A 19,464-nucleotide genomic window follows, 5' to 3' on the forward strand; every position below is an offset into this window, starting at 1 on the left:
TTTAAAGACGAGATATTAATAAATACTCCTTTATAAATAAAGAAACTGTCAGCCTTAAGCAATAACATACTTCAAGAATGACATTGCCAGGCAAAAACTATGTTTGTGTGATATAAATATCAAACTTACCCTACAGCAATTTATTTGGCACATCTTGTTTACTTCCGGTTTCGGGACAGCTGTGGTCATCAGAAACAAACAGCATAAACATGTCTTCATTTACAGATAGCAACTTCGTAAAGAAATTAAGCGAACTGAACAACACACAGCAGAGTATTCAGACTTTATCTTTATGGCTGATTCACCACAGAAAACATTCAAAAACCATAACCCAAGTATGGCTGAGAGAACTGCAAAAAGGTTATACCTGGCTACAATATCTAAATACACAACAGCACGTGTAACGTGTCTAAAATGTCAATATTGTATATATTTGATGAAGATAACATTTCTAACAATGAGTTGACATTCTGCAATGTTAGCTAGTAAATGCCATAGTCTGTTAAGGTGCACTTGCAAGCCTCAAAAGAAGTTATTTGTCTCAAAAACAGGTTAGAACCAGCTACATGTACCTGAATGAGTTTGAACTGTTTCACATACATGTAATGCATCCGTTCGTTAAACATATTAAAAAAGTCAATGAGGATATGAATTTTAAATGTTAATAATTTTAAATGTTATGAATTTAATTATGTGAGTAAGCCCATGATCTTTTTTTGAAAATTATATTCATGGATATACTAGTCCGAGATTACTCTGATATCCAACGGCTGTTTTGCCAGTCAATCTGGACCGTGGCCAGGGCGCATCAGAGCTCGTCCAATATCAAAAAGTGGATATTTACCTTCTAAAACAAATGCAAGTCTACCGTTCTACCATGTCACTGTAATGTCTACATAGCTTCTGGAGCTGACTGGTCTTGGATGTAAATAAATCAATTACAGATTCTTTAACTCTCTTTCAACTTCGCACCCTACACATTAGCTTTCAAAGCCTGTTCACACCCTACAAGCTCCCATCCTTTTTATTGGTTTTGTGTTTAATAATTTGGAATCAAGTTTTGGTAAGCATGGTAAGTCATGAAAGTGTATTGCTACAGCATGTATAAAAAAAAAAATCATTATCTTCATTCATGTTTTAAAATAAAGTGAGATAAAAGGTGCCAAGTTAAAAACAATTATCTTTCATGTTTCTATTAAATCTTAAATGTTTTACCAAGCTAAATACATCAACATGCAGTATTTACATCAAGACAAGTTAAAACAAGTTGTAGGGTTTTGAGTGTGTTAGTACTTACAAATGTAGTGTTGTATTTGTCTGCATGTAGGTTTGACTCTCAATATAATAACAAGTATGTGGTTCAATATTCATTCAAAACAAGCATAGAATCATAAGTACAATATACGTAGAAACGCGACGTCACATCATTGGTGGCGATGGCACACATACGAACGCATAACGTTTCCACAATCCTCGACACAAGTCATGATTTTCATATGCTTAATCTTGTTAAAAGGAATTCATAACAAATTGCCACACACCAAATCACCCCACTTTGTTACCAACTCGGCCCACGTTTAATCGCTCCATTCACTGAATGTTTACCAACACGACCCACTAATGAAATGAGTAAAATACCATTGAATATACATTTTTAGGTCTAACAACTCGTCCAGCTTTTGAAACCAAAGGGCTAAAATCCCTCTGAATATAGGTCTGCCAACTCTTCCCACATATATATGAAAAATAGAAAAATTCTGAGGAAATTTTTCCTGCCAACTGGCCCAACTTATGAAACATGAGGCAATCCAATAGAATATAGGTCATCATATGTTCCAGTCTGATCTCAGTTCTTCATTTGTGATATTTTGATGTTAAATTTTCTACCTAACCTCTGAATTTCCTATTGTGACGTCTTAGAAGAGGCGACCATGCCTGATAACATCACATAGAAATAAAACATTTTTGTAGATCTTTGATTAACTTCGTCTGCATTTTGTCTAAACATAATTAATTTACATGTACATGAATATTAATTTGATCTTATATCCTGTTAAACTGAAAGCCAAGTCATATTTGCTCTAAAGACTATTGGTGGTAACAAAATATTATTGACCACATACATGTATCTTAAGACCATTGTAAATTTTGTAAACTGCATGCACATGAATGATTGATGTATGTATTAACCTTACATGTGTGTAAACTATTCAAAGAACAGATAATTATTTACTTTATTGTTTTCAGTCCGTCCTTCAATGAGATTGATATATATGTACCTAGCTAATGATGTAATACAGAACAGTAAGAAGAAAGGACCTGAATTTACCAGAGATTTTGCTACTGTAATGACAGATGCTTTTGCTTCAGCTACAAAGTAAATATAAACCTGAGTTACTGCAAGAAGCTGTTATACCAGAAAAACTTTCATAGATAGATACATGTATAAGAAGATGTGGCATGTATGCCAATGAGACAACTCTGAAAAGTCTGAAAATAAGTTTTGGTTTGGGAAGAGTACATGTACAATATAAATGGCCTATAGCATTGAATTGACATGCAACTTAGATTTGTATGCCCCACCTACGATAAAAGAGGGGCATTATTTTATCTGGTCAGTGTGTCCGTCCATCTGTTTGTTCCTTCGTCTGTCCCGCTTCAGCTTAAATTTTTTGGTCGAGGTAGTTTTTGATGAAGTTGAAGTCCAATCAACCTGAAACTTAGTATATATGTTCCTTATGATATGATCTTTCTAATTTTAATGCCAAATTAATGTATTGACCCCAATTTCACGGTCCAATGAACATAGAAAATGATTGCGGGAGTGGGGCATCTGTGTACTGGGGACGCATTCTCGTTTTAAGCAAATTTACAAATTATAGCTCATTTGAGAGTCTCTTTATAATATCAAGGTCCTCTGTCATAAAACTTGACTCAGTGCTTGAATACAAAATATGTGCTTGAAACACTCAATCCAGCCTTTTGATAGATTGAAATTTGAGTCTTTTGGGGAAATAATTATACACCAATTTTTTATGACTGTGAGGCAAGTGCCAATATGGAAAAGGCCATGTAATAATCTATAAATATTTTGTAAGAATAAAATAATGTATTCCATTATTAAACAGAAAATTAATATTTTAGAGGAATACCTTTTCTGAAAATTAATATTATACATTTTGTACATGAAAACCAAGGAAATATATATATTAAAACAGACAAAAAATTATCTGAATAATGTATAAATAGACTAATATGTATCTTTAATTTAACATATATTTTAAGTACATTCTATGTCTTTTAAATATTTCACAGTTTTTAAAATAGTTGAGAGTACACTTTGATGATATAGATCGTGTGCATGTGTAGAAAGAACAACGGCATTGTCAGTTTGTTTTCCATCTATGAGTTTGACTGTTCCTCTGGTATCTTTCGTCCGTCTTTTGTATTAACTAAAATAGTTATCCTGTAAATATTTGTGGAATAGTTCTGAAAATAAAGAGCTTTAGTAAATATTTTAATGCTGTTAATTTGTAGAGATGCTGAGGAAAAGGTGAAGAAATCAGTGGATAGAATATTAAATATATGGCAGGAACGAGGTGTTTATAGTAAAAACACAATAGACAAAATCAAAAGTGGAACAGGTGAGAAAAAACAAATGGGTCATACTTAGATGCAACAAACCTAGGCATAGAATTATCTTATATGTGTACCACCAACTTTGGGTTTGCCTGCCATCTAAGAAAAATGAAATATTTTCCCATAACTTTTGGGGATCACTCATGTACATGTATGTGTTATCTGTTTGCAACAATAGGTCAATTGGCACAGATATTTTTGGGTTTATACTTGGAGACTAAAGCATAAAACATCATTGTTATTTTATTCTTTATTAAAACAGATTCATCTTTTGAATGAATTCGAATAAAATAAGTGGTTCATCTAGGATATAGATGTTTGAAAGTTACATTTGATGCTTTAGGCAACCTTATACAATCATTGGTTACTGTTAAGTTTTTTGTATGGCACAAAACTTATGTTTCATCATTTGTTTTAAATAGGTATTGTTTGAAGATCAAGAAACATATGTCACTCTCTCAAGAGTATAAGCTTTATTACATATTTAATTTTCAGGAAACCAAATTGTTCACAAAAGTGGTGAGTACGCTATCAATTTTACTTTGCTTGTCTGGAACTCTGTATATACATTTTGTACCATCTGACCATCATCCATATTGTATGTGTTTTAAGCAGAAAAATTATTGTTTCAGTGTTTTGTATAAAAGAGCACTCTATGGTAAACTAAATATCTTGTAGTTGTTATATGGTAACATTTGAAATTTCCAAATTGTTCAGATTAAAAAATAAGGTTAAGGCACCTTAATCAAGATGTGTCATCTCAAAAATTATTTTTCAAGATTGATTTTTTTTGTTTGAAAAACTCAATAAGATTGATTGTTCTGTAAGAAACTTGATAAACTGTTGAGTGCTCTTTAGGGTAAGTAATAAATAGAAGTGGTACTTGGTTGCCTTGGCAAACAGATTTCTGGTTATTGGACTGTATTTCTCAAATTTGCAATCTATAGCTAATCAAACATCAAAAATCTCTAATTTCTTAAAAATATTGGTTTGAAATTTATTATTTAAGATAAAATGTAACTTTATTGTTATAAATTATTTATATTTAATTTTATAATTACTTTGAACATTCATTTGTTTTATAGCCATAGTCATGATAGTCAGATAAAAAGTATTTTAGATAATAAAAAAAAAAGATACATAATAGTGTGATTTTAAGTATGAAAAACATATTACTCGTTTAGCTATTGAATTTGAGAAATACAGTTACTATGCGTGGTGTTTGCACTTACATGCTTGCTTGCAATTGATGTATGTTGTGGTGTGTCTTTCTATTGTAGCCCTTCAAGACATTACAGAGAGAAGGAAGAAAAAGATTGAAGAATATATACCTACCTATAAAAAAGGTGAAATTTGTGTAGTGTGTTGAGAAGGGAAAGGGGGAGGCAACCTGATATAACTTATTTATACATAAGTCATTTTCATCTTAAATAACATCAACATCATTCATTTTAAATATTATATGTTGTCGGTAATTATAAATAATTTCAGAAGATTTCTAGAACAAATGTTTTATTTTTACAGCTATATCAGATATAGCTGCTGAAATAAACTTAAAAAGAGGAAGAGACAAGAAAAAAGTAGAGGAATATGTACCTGTCAATAAGGTCAAAGGTTAGTATAGAAAAAAGTAGAGGAATGTGTACCTGTGAATAAGGTCAAAGGTTAGTACAGAAAAAAGTAGAGGAATATACCTGTCAATAAGGTCAAAGGTTAGTACAGAAAAAAGTAGAGGAATATGACTATGTACCTGTGAATAAGGTCAAAGGTTAGTATAGAAAAAGGTAGAGGAATATGTACCTGTGAATAAGGTCAAAGGTTAGTATAGAAAAAGGTAGAGGAATATATACCTGTGAATACGGATAAAGGTAAGTACAATCAGAGGTTTTATTACATTGGTTGCAATGAATTACATTGATTTCCCAGTTAGATAAAAACCGATAATTTCACATGTGAAATAAAGGTGGTTATTTCACTCATTGATGTCATACAACAATAAGCGTTGTCAAGACGTCGATAACGTCGAAGCAAAACATGCGTAGGAAAAACATATAGTTCCTTACATTTTCTACATTAATTTCATAAAAAAACAATTTGACAATGTAATAAAAAGTATAACTAATTGCCGTATTTGAATATAAAAAAATAACACAACGCATGACCGAACGACGCATGGATTAAACTACTATGAAAAAAACACTCAAGGGAATATGGTAGTAATTTGATTAGACACATGTTTGTTTGTAGGGCATTTTCTTCAGGATAAAGCAATAAAGTAACACAATCAATACAAATTTGTTCAATAAGATACACTTCAAAAAGACACCAGGGGAAGTAACTTACTTTCAATATGAAACTATTCTAGCATTTTATAGGAAATTCAGTTTTTTTTTACGATCATTAATTTTTGATTTTTCATGATCATTATCTCTGCTTTTATTAAAGATTAGTTGGAAGCTTCTTTCATGGATATGAGTGAGCCAAAAAATTAGATTTTCAAAAGAATTATAATTTTTAATTCCAAAAAATGGAGCCCACCAAAATAAATGAATCTGCAGTATTTATGTGATTACGTTTAGGATTCTAAGAACATGATACACTGTCATTAATTTTATTTTAAGTAAGACCTGTAGAATAAAGATTAAATAAAATTGAGAATGGAAATGGGGAATGTGTCAAAGAAACAACAACCCCACCATATAAAAACAACAGCAGAAGGTCACCATCAGGGGTCTTCCATGTAGGAAACATTCCCGCACCCGGAGGTGTCCTTCAGCTGGCCCCTAAACAATTATATACTAGTTCAGTGATAATGACTGCATACTAATTCCCAAATTGTACACAAGAAACTAAGCTAAACTTTTGATTTTTTTTCCAAATATTGACATATTCCTGAAATCAACATGATCAAAAGCAAATGCTTGCAGTCTAATTTTGGAAGTGATTTGTGACAAATTTGCATGTGTACCCAATGTCTATAGGTTAATAAAAAAAAATTAACTAACTAAAATAAATTCCAACTACACACCTATATTTCTTAAGCAGAAAACGGTAAACACACATTTATCTTATATAGTGGTGTCATATTTTTGAGAATGTCACAAGAAATTTAGTATTTTTAAGAGCAGTTAAATTTTGTTTTATTAGACCCACAGCCAGTTGAAGCAGCACCTCCTAATAAGAAAAAGAAGAAAGAAGAAATGTTGTCATTGAGGGAAGAAATAGAGCTTATGTCAAAAGATGATACAAGTGGCCCACCAGATGTAAGATCTTACTATACACACATTTGGAAGTTCCCTCTCAATATTTACAAGTATTTACAATTCTAGTAATAAAGTTTGGTGTTCTCTTTGAATAAAAAACAGTACTTTTTACATTTTGTCTTTTGATGCTTCTAAAGGTTTTTTTCAAAAAGATATTGAAATTAATCTAATTTCACAGTTGCATATTCATATTTATATTTGAGACCATAACATAAATTTGTAAATACTCATGTGGAACTCATGTAGATCTGTGTTGAAGTGGCTTGAGCTTTCAATGTGATGCCTAACATTTTTTTAATAGCTCTTAATAAAATTAAAAATGAAACGATTGGTTACGAAAAAAAGTTTTTGTTTTAGATTAAATATTTGTTAATCTATAAGTGTAATTTGTTTCTGAACATATCTTTAAGAATAAGATAGTTGATAAAACACAAGAAAGTCAAGTGAAAGAGATTAATAATTGTATGAAATGAAGCATAGGGTATATGCAGCAGACTTGTAAAATACCAACACAATAGCATTGTGGGTACAGAAAAATACCACAAAGAAAGTAAAATACCAGCACAATAGCATTGTGGGTACAGACAAATACCACAAAGAAAGTAAAATACCAACACAATAGCAATGTGGGTACAGAAAAATACCACAAAGAAAAAACAAACAACAAATGTTGTACTTCTGGTGCAATACTCACTGGTATTGACATAGTTCACATCTATGTTGTATACATTTGCTATGCTGCATTTTTACTAGTTTTCATTGTTTTGTATTTACAGGCAGAAGAATTAGTGAAACGTTTATCAGACCTTGAGCATTCAGCGTCTAGTGATGCTGCTGTAAGAGAGAAGATTGCTGCTCTTCCACCTGAAGTGTCTGATGTTAACCACCTTGCCAAAATTCATGGTAAAAATTCATCTACTGTGAATTCATTTATTTTTTGTGTGTACCAATTTTCCTTGATATTTTATTCAGAGTTCTTCTAAAGTCTGAATTCGAGCCTGAAAGAAAATTTGTTCTTCCTTGATTGAAAATTTGTGGTTCACTATCATGAAAGAAATCCATGAAAACTAGTGTCACAAGAATAATTAATAATAAATTCACAAATGACTTTTTTTTAGGACATTTCTTTTTATGTTTGAGCAAAATTGATGAATTACTTACCTGTGGAATTATTCAAAGTATATTATTTTTTTCCCAAAGATTTTCGGATAGAATCATAGAAAGCATGGCAACAAGTTAGATGTATGTATCAAACCTAGTTTGCAGCACATCATGACTTATTTTCCTTAGCCTCTCTCCTTATGGACATTTTTTAAAGTTTCTATTTTATACAACACTTTAACTATTTGATAAATTCTGTGTAATATGTGATCAGGATAATAAATAGGATTTGCATATTTTAAAGTGTATGTAGAAAGCTCGGGTCAGTGAGGGTCCTAACGTCAAATTCACAGTTGAACTTTTTGTATTAAAGCAGCTGCCATGTTCAGACATGCTGAAATCAATTAACTTCATTTTAATGCAATATCATCCGAAATTGGCAGGTTCACTTAACGGAAAAGCCTTCAGCTTTGTATGATGCAATGTTTTGAAATGACTTTTAATGTAAAAAAAGCAGTAATTAAATTTCACAAAAATTTATATTTTGATTTTGTTTGTTTTTCTGAGCTCTAGTGAATTAAATATTTATGTTATGTTTTGTTAATACACAAAATGTAGTATTATTTTTTAACATATACTATTTAAATTTCATGTTAAAAATAAGTATTAAATGTTGACAGAGTTGGTTGATAATTATCAACTTCAAAAATTTCAAATTTGATTGATACTGATGATACCTGTGGAAAGCCCACCCTGTAGATGATTATCAATCAAATTTTCCTCTAATTTAAGGATGAACAATCTTTTTTATATTGTACAGATTAGAAATCAAAAGAAGTACTGGAGATATTATCATTCATTTACAATGAATTATTTTTGTAAACATGCAGATTTGATTTTTTTTTTTTAAACAATTCATTTTAATATTTTGTAATCATTTATTGACTCATAAATATTTTTATGAACAACAATTTTTTGTTCTGCACTAAAATTTAAAACATTAGGCAAATATAAGGGAAGAAACTCTTTCTGAATTTAACATGATTTGTTTTGCCTATTTAAAATTTGGAAGAAAGACAACCTATTCAATAGACCTATGTATTACACCAAGACTAACTGTCAATAGAAAGGTCAAAATTAATTGTGGCAGATTTATCAAACATATTTAAACGAAAAAATTTTGGTCATATATTGGTATCATGTTGGCGGCGGCGTCGTCGTCGTTCAAAGACATTTGGTTTTCACACTCTAACTTTAGTAAAATTAAATAGATATCTATGAAATTTAAGCACAAGGTTAATGACCATAAAAGGAAGGTTGGGATGGATTTTGGGTGTTTTGGTCCAAACAGTTAAGGAATTAGGGGACAAAAAGGGCCCAAATAAGTATTTTTCTTGGTTTTCGCACAATAACTTTAGTATAAGTTAAAAGATTAACAGAAATCTATGAACTTTTAACATAAGGTCTATGACCACAAAAGGAAGGTTGGGATTGATTTTGGGAGTTTTAGTCCCAACAGTTTAGGAATTATGGGCCAAAAACAGGTCCCAAATAAGCATTTTTCTTGGTTTTTGCGCAATAACTTTAGTAAAAATTTATAGAAATCTAACAAAATTTTAACACAAAGTTTATGATCACAAAGGGAAGGTTTTGATTGATTTTGGGAGTTTTGGTCCTACCGAATTAGGGACCAAAAAGGTCAAAAATTAAACTTTGCTTGATTTCATCAAAAAATGAATTATTGGGGTTCTTTGATATGCCAAATCTAACCATGTATTCAGATTCTTAATTTTTATACCCCCACTTTAAAAAAGAAGGGGTATACTGTTTTACCTCTGTCTGTCAGTCCGTCCGTCAGTCCGTCCCATGAATATTTTTCGTCGCATTTTTCTCAGGAACTACAATACAAGGATTTCTGAAATTTGGTTTCAGGGTTTATCTAAGTCAGCTATACCGTTTCATGTGTTTTCAGATTGATCACTTGACAACTTCCTGTTTACCGAACACTTGTATGATTTTACACATGATAGCCAAGTTGAAAATTTTCGTCACATTTTTCTCAGGAACTATACAAGGATTTCTGAAATTTGGTTTCAGGATTTATATAAGTCAGCAATACCGTGTGATGCGTTTTCAGATTCATCACTCGACAACTTCCTGTTTACCGAACACTTGCATATTTTTACACTATTAATATTATCCACTTGCGGCGGGGGTATCATCAGTGAGCAGTAGCTCGCAGTTTCACTTGTTGGTCCTGTTTTCAAATTGGTCTACATTAAGGTCCAAAGGGTCCAAAATTAAACAGCTTGATTTTAACAAAAATTGAATTCTTGGGGTTCTTTGATATGCTGAATCTAAACATGTACTTAGATTTTTGATTATGGGCCCAGTTTTTAAGTTGGTACACAGTATTGTGCAATAGCAAGAAATCTTCAATTGCACAGTTTTGCACAATAGGAAGAAATATCTAATTGCACAATATTGCGCAATAGCAAGAAATTTTCAATTGCACAATATTGCGCAATAGCAAGAAATTTTCAATTGCACAGTTTTGCGGAATAGCAAGAAATATTCAATTACACAGTTTTGTCCTGTTTTCAAATTGGTCTACATTAAGGTCCAAAGGGTCAAAAAGTAAACTTTGTTTGATGTCAACAAAAATGGAATACTGTGGATTCATTTATTTTCGTGGGTACCAATTTTCATGGTTTGAGGAAAACTTACATATTCGTGGATATTTAATTTCGTGGTTTTGGCAAAGTCTACACTCATTCCTTTACAAAATTTGTATTTCGTTGAACATTTGAATTCGTGGTTCTCCTGTACCCACGAAATTTGGTATCCAACGAATATTAATGAATCCACAGTACATGTATATGAGTTTCTTCAATATGCTGAATCTAACGTTAACCATGTATTTAGATTTTTAATATTTGGCCCCAGTTATCAAATTGGTCCACATTGAGGTCTAAAGGGTTTAAATTGAACATTACCCCATTTCATCAAAAATTGAATTCTTGGAGTTCTATGATATGCTAAATCTGACCATGTATTTAGATTTTGAATATTGGACCATAATAGGTAAATGTCTAATTTAAAATTTTTAAGTTTTTAAGTTTAAGTTCTTAGACCACATTCATTCTGTGTCAGAAACCTATGTTGTGTCAACTATTTAATCACAATCAAAATGTTATGTCCATACTTGCCCCAACTGTTCAGGGTTCGACCTCTGCGGTCATATAAAGCTGCGCCCTGCAGAGCATCTGGTCATTGATTGCCAAGGTAAAATTTTCAACCAATATCAGAATTAGTAAGCCAGTATTTATCTAGTTAAAATTTGTTGTTTAACAATTACTCAGAAAATCAAGATCTACTTTACACATTACATTTTCAACAAATCATCAGACATCTCCTAATTGGACCGACCACCGTTATGATATTTTAGGGTTTTTCGTAAACAAGACATGGTTCATGTCATATATAAACAAATCCAGGTAGTAATTTGTATCTTTATTGCAATATTCAAATTATCAATGCCACTTTAAATGCAATTCTATATTGTTAAAATAAAGGTCACATGGTAAAGTGATAGAATCTTTTTCTCCAATGATTAAAGGAAAAAATTAAATGTTTTAAATGACTGCTTGGAGATTACAGTAGACTTTCAAGCAGGAAGGATAATGAATAGTGTGTCCTCAGTCAATCAAATTGTTCAATTTTCTAGTGTGTGCATTATGTGGTCATGTCATATCTGGTCTATCAATACTATTACTCTTCCCTAAAAAATACATATAAGTCATGATTAATATAGTTTGTGTTTTTGTATTTCAGACAAAGAATCTGGTGTGATATTGTCAAGAAAAGTAGAAGATGCATGTATATTGTTGTCTGAATATAATTTTCGATTAAATGCAGAGTTAGAAGAAAGGAAAATGGTTGGGAAAATGTTAAAAGATTTTATAGCTTGCCAAAAAGAACAATTAATGTCTGCAGAGAAAAAAATAGAGGTAAAAATGGATTTTTTATTATTGTTTTTTTTTAAATGTTTTATGAAATTTACTAACAGGAGCACTAAGATATTTATGGATTTGTTAAAAAGTATTGTTATCTCCCCTTCCACAGTTACCTCGGCTGAACCTTGACTAATATTAAAGAGAAATACATCTTTTGTTTTCTTTATTTTTGCAATACAGATAGATTCAATTGTCAGTATAGGTGGACTAAACATTAAGTTTAAGTCTGTAGTTTAAATGAATTCAGGCCTTAAAAAATATTGTCACACATTTCAAGAATTAAAAAAAAATATTTGACAGAAGCTTTATAGTTGGTTTCATTGGGTTGTAAGTGAAACGCAGATTGGCTGGTTTTTTAAAGCTTGACACGTGAAAGTCCAATAATTAAGCAAGAAAATGGGAAAACAAGTCCAGTTGGACACTGGAAATTACATGCGCTATTATGGCAACGAGAAGCCAGATACAGGATTCTCACTAAACAATAAGTGGAATCCTGAATGTGACCTCCCAATGAGACCTCTGTATAATATCCATGAGGCAGCATCTAGAGCAAATTTAAAAAAAAAATGTTTCTGTTAAGCCTTTAAAAGTGTTACTGTAAACTCATTAAGGCCGTAGTTTTTTTATTTTTAGTTTTACGAACCCTCCTACCCTAATTTTTGCCAAATAGGAAAAAAAATAAAATTAAAAATGTTGATTTTTATTTATTTTTTCTCCTCCGACCTAGTGTTTTTCATGCAAAAAAAATATATTTTTAGTTCATAACTGCATGAAAGAATCTAAATTTATGCTCTTGGTGATTTAGTAAGTTGTTGCACATTGATTTTCAATTCAAACCTTGTCAAGAAAAAAAAATAGTTGTTACACTAGTAGAAAATCTCCTGGTGAAATAAAAAAAAAAAATTTTGATATTGATGGTTGGTATTAAAAAAAAATCAGCAGCAGCAGTTTTTTTTTTTTTTTTTTTTTCGTCCTCCTACCCATTGGTTTTGTCAAAAAATTTCGTAAAACTAAAAATATAACTATGGCCTAACAGTATGATTTTTCTTATCTTTCAGGAATACAAGAAACGATTAGATAAAGTGACTGAAGTCCGAGGAGAATTGGAATCTCACATAAAAAATTTACCTGATTTTGATCTTTTACCTCGTTTAACTGGTGGTCTTGCACCATTGCCTTCAGCTGGTGATCTTTTCAACATGCAAGATGGTAGACATTGACACAGTATTAGGGTATGGTTATGTTTTACATCCCCACTGATCTTATTGTTGTCATCTCTAATTTAAGTAAGCCCCTACCAAAAATTTATACACAATGCTTATGACCACAAAATACTGATCAAGTTTGAATTTCTGTGGTGTCACTATAACTATGAAGAAAAATTACTGAATAATACATATCCATTCTCTTACTTAAGTTTGCCTCAACTGAATGTTGTGAAACTTATACACAATACTTATTACCACAAAAATAAAATCAAGTACAAATTTGGGTAGCTTCACTTTTGCTGTTTGTCAATTATATCCCTTTATAACTTATTTGATATGCAAGAGGTATCTGTGTCACATGGCCACATTCCCTTTCTTCAGTTAGTAGTATGTAGATTATGTTTTGTATGAAATTGATCAATGTATGTTGTTTGAACAGCACTTGAAATTTATTAGGACAAATCTAATTTAAGGGTGAAAAATGGGTATCTTTTTAAGGCAACAATACCAAGAGGACTTTAAATTTCATAAGTCATATAGAAAAACTGACAAAACCATGGTGAAAGATAAAAAACTACAAAAAGACGGAACAATAAACAACACTCTGCATAGACAACTAAATATTGAGAACATTACATCTACAGATGTGCATAGACAACTAAATATTGAGAACATTACATCTACAGATCTGCATAGACAACTAAATATTGAGAACATTACATCTACAGATGTGCTGATATAAATGAAAAACATTTATCTTTTGAATACAAGACGGGGAAAAAAGGACAATGTGGTGGGTCTCATTGGGGTATGAGCGTGAAGCAGGATTGCCGATTATTTTTAAGCGTGACACGTGAAAGTAAAATTATTGTGTCGTGAAAACGGGAAATGAGGTCTTGCGGTACCTGGGAAATGACAAAAAAATGAGAATTGCTTACGCATATAGTGTAAGCGGGATACGGGAATCTGACAAAACAGTAAGCGGGAACCGGGATCAGAACCCCCCAATGAGATCCCCAATGTGTGCTGAATTAATGAGAAATTAACAATATAATTTATACGGATTTTTGTTTTTTGTAGGTTTGGATAAAAATGGCTCCGTATATAAAGAAGGCATTCCTGTTAGTACAGATGAAGTGACTAGTCAGTAAATGTGCAGATATTGTCTTATTCCATCATCATCCTCCATCTATCACCGTGATGAGTGCTCCTATTTATATGTTTCAAATGAATGGTCATCTCTGTTCTGAAACTAGTAGTGCTGTGTAATACTTAAAATGTTGTTATAAAAAATTATTTCTGTAATTATTTCAGATTGTATAAATCTTACTGGTATTCCTGGTAATGATCACATGTCAACTTTTGCAAAGTTGTCTGTCATCCATTCTTTTAAAAAATGCTTTGAAATTGATGGACCATTTTGGAGCTTTTTGTATGATCCTAATAGCAGTTTTGTGCTCTCCAGCATAAAAGTGCTATCAGAATGCTATTTAATAGCATTTTTATGCTGGCCCTGGAGAGGGAATTAAGTGTTACCCTTGTCCATTCCTACCTACATTCTTCCTTAAATTGGTCATTCTTTTACAATGTTGTGGATCCTATACACAATGCTAACTATGAAAAAATGGAGATGAAAATCGAATTTGGGTAACTTCACTTTTACCGTTCTAGTGTAACGCCCCTTTATAACATTATTTGCAAGCAGGGGAATCATCTGTATCCCATGGAAACATTCTCCATTTATTAATTTAAAAAACCTTCCTGTAGACTTCTTGTCAGCCAAGTGCTTAATGGGTGTCAACATGACAACAAATTTTTCCCTCAAATTCTATAAATGTGATGTCATGGAGAATTATTTTTTGAACTAATTTAGCAATTTATTGTGGGCATTTTAATCTGAGTCTCAGAGTTACCAAATGCATTTCTCCTCATTTGGTCACCCAATCGCAAAGTTAATTAAATTGAAAGAAAGATGGATTTTTTTAACTCAGATGATAGTGGACATTGTATTAAAACTGTAGTATATTAAGATTACCCTATAGGCATTGCATAATAACTCCAGTATGGATGATAGATTGGGATACAAGCTCCTTAAGTTTTTTATTTGTAGTCGTTTAAAATTTGGGTTTTTGGTAAATTTTTAAAGAAAAAAAAATCAAATCTTCTTAAAATTGCATATAGCACACGTACACAATATAATTAGTTATAGTAAAAGTCAACTTTGTGATTTATTTTGTTTGTTGTGGATTTGTCCAATTATAAAAAGAAATTTGATTAAAAGGCAATTTTTGCCTGAGTTAGATTTAGATATTAGTTTAACTATAAACACAGAGATTTTGAAAAAGAATTTTAGAGCATTTGATTATAATGAAGACGCATTGACTGCACTTATATTCTTGGACATTTACACTTGAACATTTAGATTTGGACATTTAGACTTGGACATTTAGACTTAGACATAACAAAACACCTAAATGAGGTAGTATTGTTTATATATAATTCATTATACAACCAAGTGTAAATTCTTAGATTACATTGATACTGGTGAAATGTTTAAATAACTGTGGATTCGTTTAGATCTGTGAGTACCGACTTTAAAAAAAAGGGGGGGATTCAGGAAAACTGTATTTCCATGAATATTTGATTTTGTGGTTCTGCTAAAGTCAGCCTATAAGCCTATAGAAATTTGTATTTAGTTGAACAATTAAAATCCTGGTCTACAAATTGGTACCCCACAGATAATAATGAATCCACAGTAAACCATAATGCCTTGTAGTATGAAAGTTGAAGACAGAATGGCAGTATATTTTTATGAGAGAGAAGAATGTTTGTTTTTTATTTTGTTAGTTTTACAAGAAAACATGTATTTGTTATTACATCAATATTAATGTGTAGAGATTTCTATGCATCCTTTTATATTTTGTAGTTTGTATTGTTCTACCCATAGTTTGAAAAATTTCAAATTTTTCAAAAATATTTTCATTCACAAAAGAAATACATTTGTAAAATAAACTCTTATCTGTGTAACAAAAGCACAAGGTGACTTTAAAGGTTTTGTTGTATATTCTACTACTGTGAAAGTAATTTAATTCGTGGGTATCAATTTTTGTGGTTTGAGCAATATTTACATGTTTGTGGGTTTTTAAGTTCGTGGATTTTAGTTTTCTAAAACAAAATAAAAAATTAAAGCCTTTAGAAACGAAGGTTACAAATAGTCTGGATTGAAGGAATTTGCAAAGTAAACATTGACCCGTGTAAATCGTAGTGACAACACTAATTAACCCAAGTCTGGATTGAAGGAATTTGCAAAGTAAACATTGACCCGTGTAAATCGTAGTGACAACACTAATTAACCCAAGATAAAGTGATCAACAGATTAAGGACCATCAAAGGTGTTAATTAGACCATAAATATGTCACCTAAAGAAATCAGTATCTTAAATTGTAAAATAATTCTAATCAAAATCAAGCCCAGCATGAAATTATTATTTCCCATATGTACGAAAACTATGAGGATATAAAATGAACACTTTATCATACTAGCATATCAATACCAGAAATCTGACTTTCATAAATAAAAAATATTTTTATGAAAATTAAAAGATCAAAAGTTGTACAGTTTAGGTTAATAAAGATTAAATGGGTATACTTTCTGCATGCAGTTGTAGTGCTGTGACTGCTATTAAAGTATTCTCAGATTCGAGGTTATTCAATATATTCTCTAGATCATATCAGTAGTCAAACCTTCATGGGGATCTTTCCGTGTCTTGATTTGAACAATGGTTGTTTTATTTCGTTAGACACTTAAATTTGTGGATAAAGTCATCCACGAAAATTGGTACCCCACAAATAAAAGTACTTTCACAGTATTATTGATCACATTTTCCAAAATTATTTAATTCGATTTGTGAAAAAATGTCAGTCTTTGTAACAAAACATCAAACTGTTTACTGAGTAACAGATTTAATGCTAAATTATACAATGGCGGAAAATGTTTGATTTTTTTATATGGCTCATTCTTGGTTGTTAATAATCTTTCCTCATAAACACCAAGCTCTGTACGCAAGAAATGTTGTCTTCTCGAGAGAGCATTGAAATTGTCAAACAATGGAGAAGAAATAATTGCATAGGTTGAAAAAAAAATGTTCAATTGATTTGAAGTTTGTTTGTTGATGCATAAAGTAAATTGGTAATTGAAAGTACCTATAAATAGAATATTCAAATTCAAAATTTTATCACAAAACTTTTTTGTAACAATACATTTTACCTGATTTATACTGATTATAAGTACATGTATTATTTTAGTTTGCTAAGATGATTAAAAAGAAGATTTTTGCATCAATAAGTCATGTTGTTAATGTTCTACTGATATTTTTGTTGCTTTGGCTCTTTATGGGTTAATGGTAGCCCTTAAGTTTTTTTGAAAATGAATTTATTATTTTTCTGTAATCAGTAGGAATTTTTAAGCATTGTGTACTTTCAACTGTGCTAATTTTGTATTTTAAAAAGGTCTGTTCACTGTAGTATAAAAACACATTTTCAAGGTTTACTTTACTCAAAATAGACTTTTAAAAACATAAAAAAACGAATTAAAAAAAAATGATCCCCAAAATATGAGATATGGAGTACTTATAGTTAGAATATGTCACACAATTTCGCGTCTTGATAAGATTTTGACTTTATTTTCTGATTTAAGGTAGTAGTTTGAGGTGTAGTACTGTGGATTATTTTTGATTTCCTGGATGGATATTTGATGTTCTGGTTTTGCAAAAGTCTGCATAGAAGCCCATAGAACATTTGTACTTCTTTGATCTTTAAATTTGTGGCTCACCTTTCCCCAAATTGGTATCCCATAAACTATAATGAATCCACGGTATGACATCATAAAGATAATCATAGGTATGTCAGTTTTAATGCAAGGAACAGTATCTAGTACATTTTACTACACATTAATACTTGTAAGATTGAACACATGTCATTTGTCATCATTTGATGGACAGATTCTAGCTTGATCAGAACGCATTCAATCTTACCAGGAGATTGATTGGCTACCAGAATATACATGACGTGATCAGTAAATTTACTTCCAGGAGATTGATTGGCTACCAGAATATACATGTGATCAGTAAATTTACTTCCAGGAGATTGATTGGCTACCAGAATATACATGTGATCAGTAAATTTACTTCCAGGAGATTGATTGGCTACCAGAATATACATGTGATCAGTAAATTTACTTGTGTCTTATTTCTTATTGGGCAATTTTTGCTCAGTTTGAATTTGCATGGCATATGATGCCTGCAGAGATGCTTATACTGCCACCCACCAAGACTAACTGTGTTTTGAAATAACATTGGGTTAACTTTGTAATAAATGTAGATTTCTGAAATCAGATAGAATAAAAACCCTCTGGCATTTTGCATCAGTTTGTATTTTTCACCACATATTTTGAAAACAAAATTTGATATTTACCGGTACATTTAAGATTCACTATAAAATTAGAATGTCTTCTAAGGGAAATAGTTTAAGGGAGATAACTGACCTTGTTCATCATTTTTAATCAGAACTGATTTGTCTTTCTAAAATCTCAAAAGATTAATTGTTTATAACTTAATTGATTCTAAGATTGACTTGATGTTGGTTGTTAAAGAGGTCACACCTGTGTATTGTATGATGTTATTACAATATTTTAGATAATAAAATCATTTTTATGTGTAGAGATGGTAATTTAATAATACCAACCAAGCAATGAAAAATGACTAAAATAAATTGCATGAAGTTTCATCATAGAATTTTATGAAATGAAAAATTAACACAGCAAAAAATGGAAAAGCTGGGTCCTATTCAGAAAAAAACAAGAAACCTGTCTTGAAGATGTATGACACAACTTCTTTGTTGTCGTGGAAATATTTTACAACAAAGAATAACAAACAATTTAGATGACTACATTGAAAGCTATTGCACAAAATGATAAAAGGACATTCTCTTGTATATTATATGCAATATTCCACTGTCATTGGTTTTCTTCTTGTTTGAACTGAATGAGGATCACAAATTATGAACCATCTATACAGAGGCTGGCTTTTATAGTGGTAATAGCTCAGCAGTCATCTAAATGTCAAGCATGCTCTTTATCCAAAATCATTATCAGAATTGATAACAACAGCCAATAAATACCATGGTTTCAGTTTTCAAAAGACTATCCACAAACCATTGCATAAAAAATTAACAATTGAGT

General features: G+C 31.1%; 1 protein-coding gene across 2 annotated transcripts; it reads left to right on the top strand.

Annotated features, from left to right (window-relative positions):
• The first annotated feature begins 137 nt into the window (after positions 1–137).
• Positions 138–18,943, top strand: LOC134721116 (regulation of nuclear pre-mRNA domain-containing protein 1B-like). Of its 2 annotated transcripts, XM_063583869.1 has the most exons (10): positions 138–360; positions 2,248–2,377; positions 3,538–3,644; positions 4,920–4,985; positions 5,164–5,253; positions 6,787–6,902; positions 7,679–7,805; positions 11,838–12,013; positions 13,078–13,251; positions 14,308–18,943. In XM_063583869.1, the coding sequence occupies exons 1-9, from the start codon at positions 210–212 to the stop codon at positions 13,237–13,239; spliced, it is 1,125 nt and encodes a 374-aa protein (XP_063439939.1). In that variant the 5' UTR covers positions 138–209; the 3' UTR covers positions 13,240–13,251; positions 14,308–18,943. The 2 variants fall into 2 exon arrangements, with proteins under 2 accessions (XP_063439939.1, XP_063439940.1); XM_063583870.1 differs by lacking the exon at positions 4,920–4,985.
• Positions 18,944–19,464: the final 521 nt, after the last annotated feature.

Source organism: Mytilus trossulus, chromosome 6 (genome assembly GCF_036588685.1).
Source record: "Mytilus trossulus isolate FHL-02 chromosome 6, PNRI_Mtr1.1.1.hap1, whole genome shotgun sequence".
In the NCBI taxonomy this organism is placed as follows: Eukaryota; Metazoa; Mollusca; class Bivalvia; order Mytilida; family Mytilidae; genus Mytilus; species Mytilus trossulus.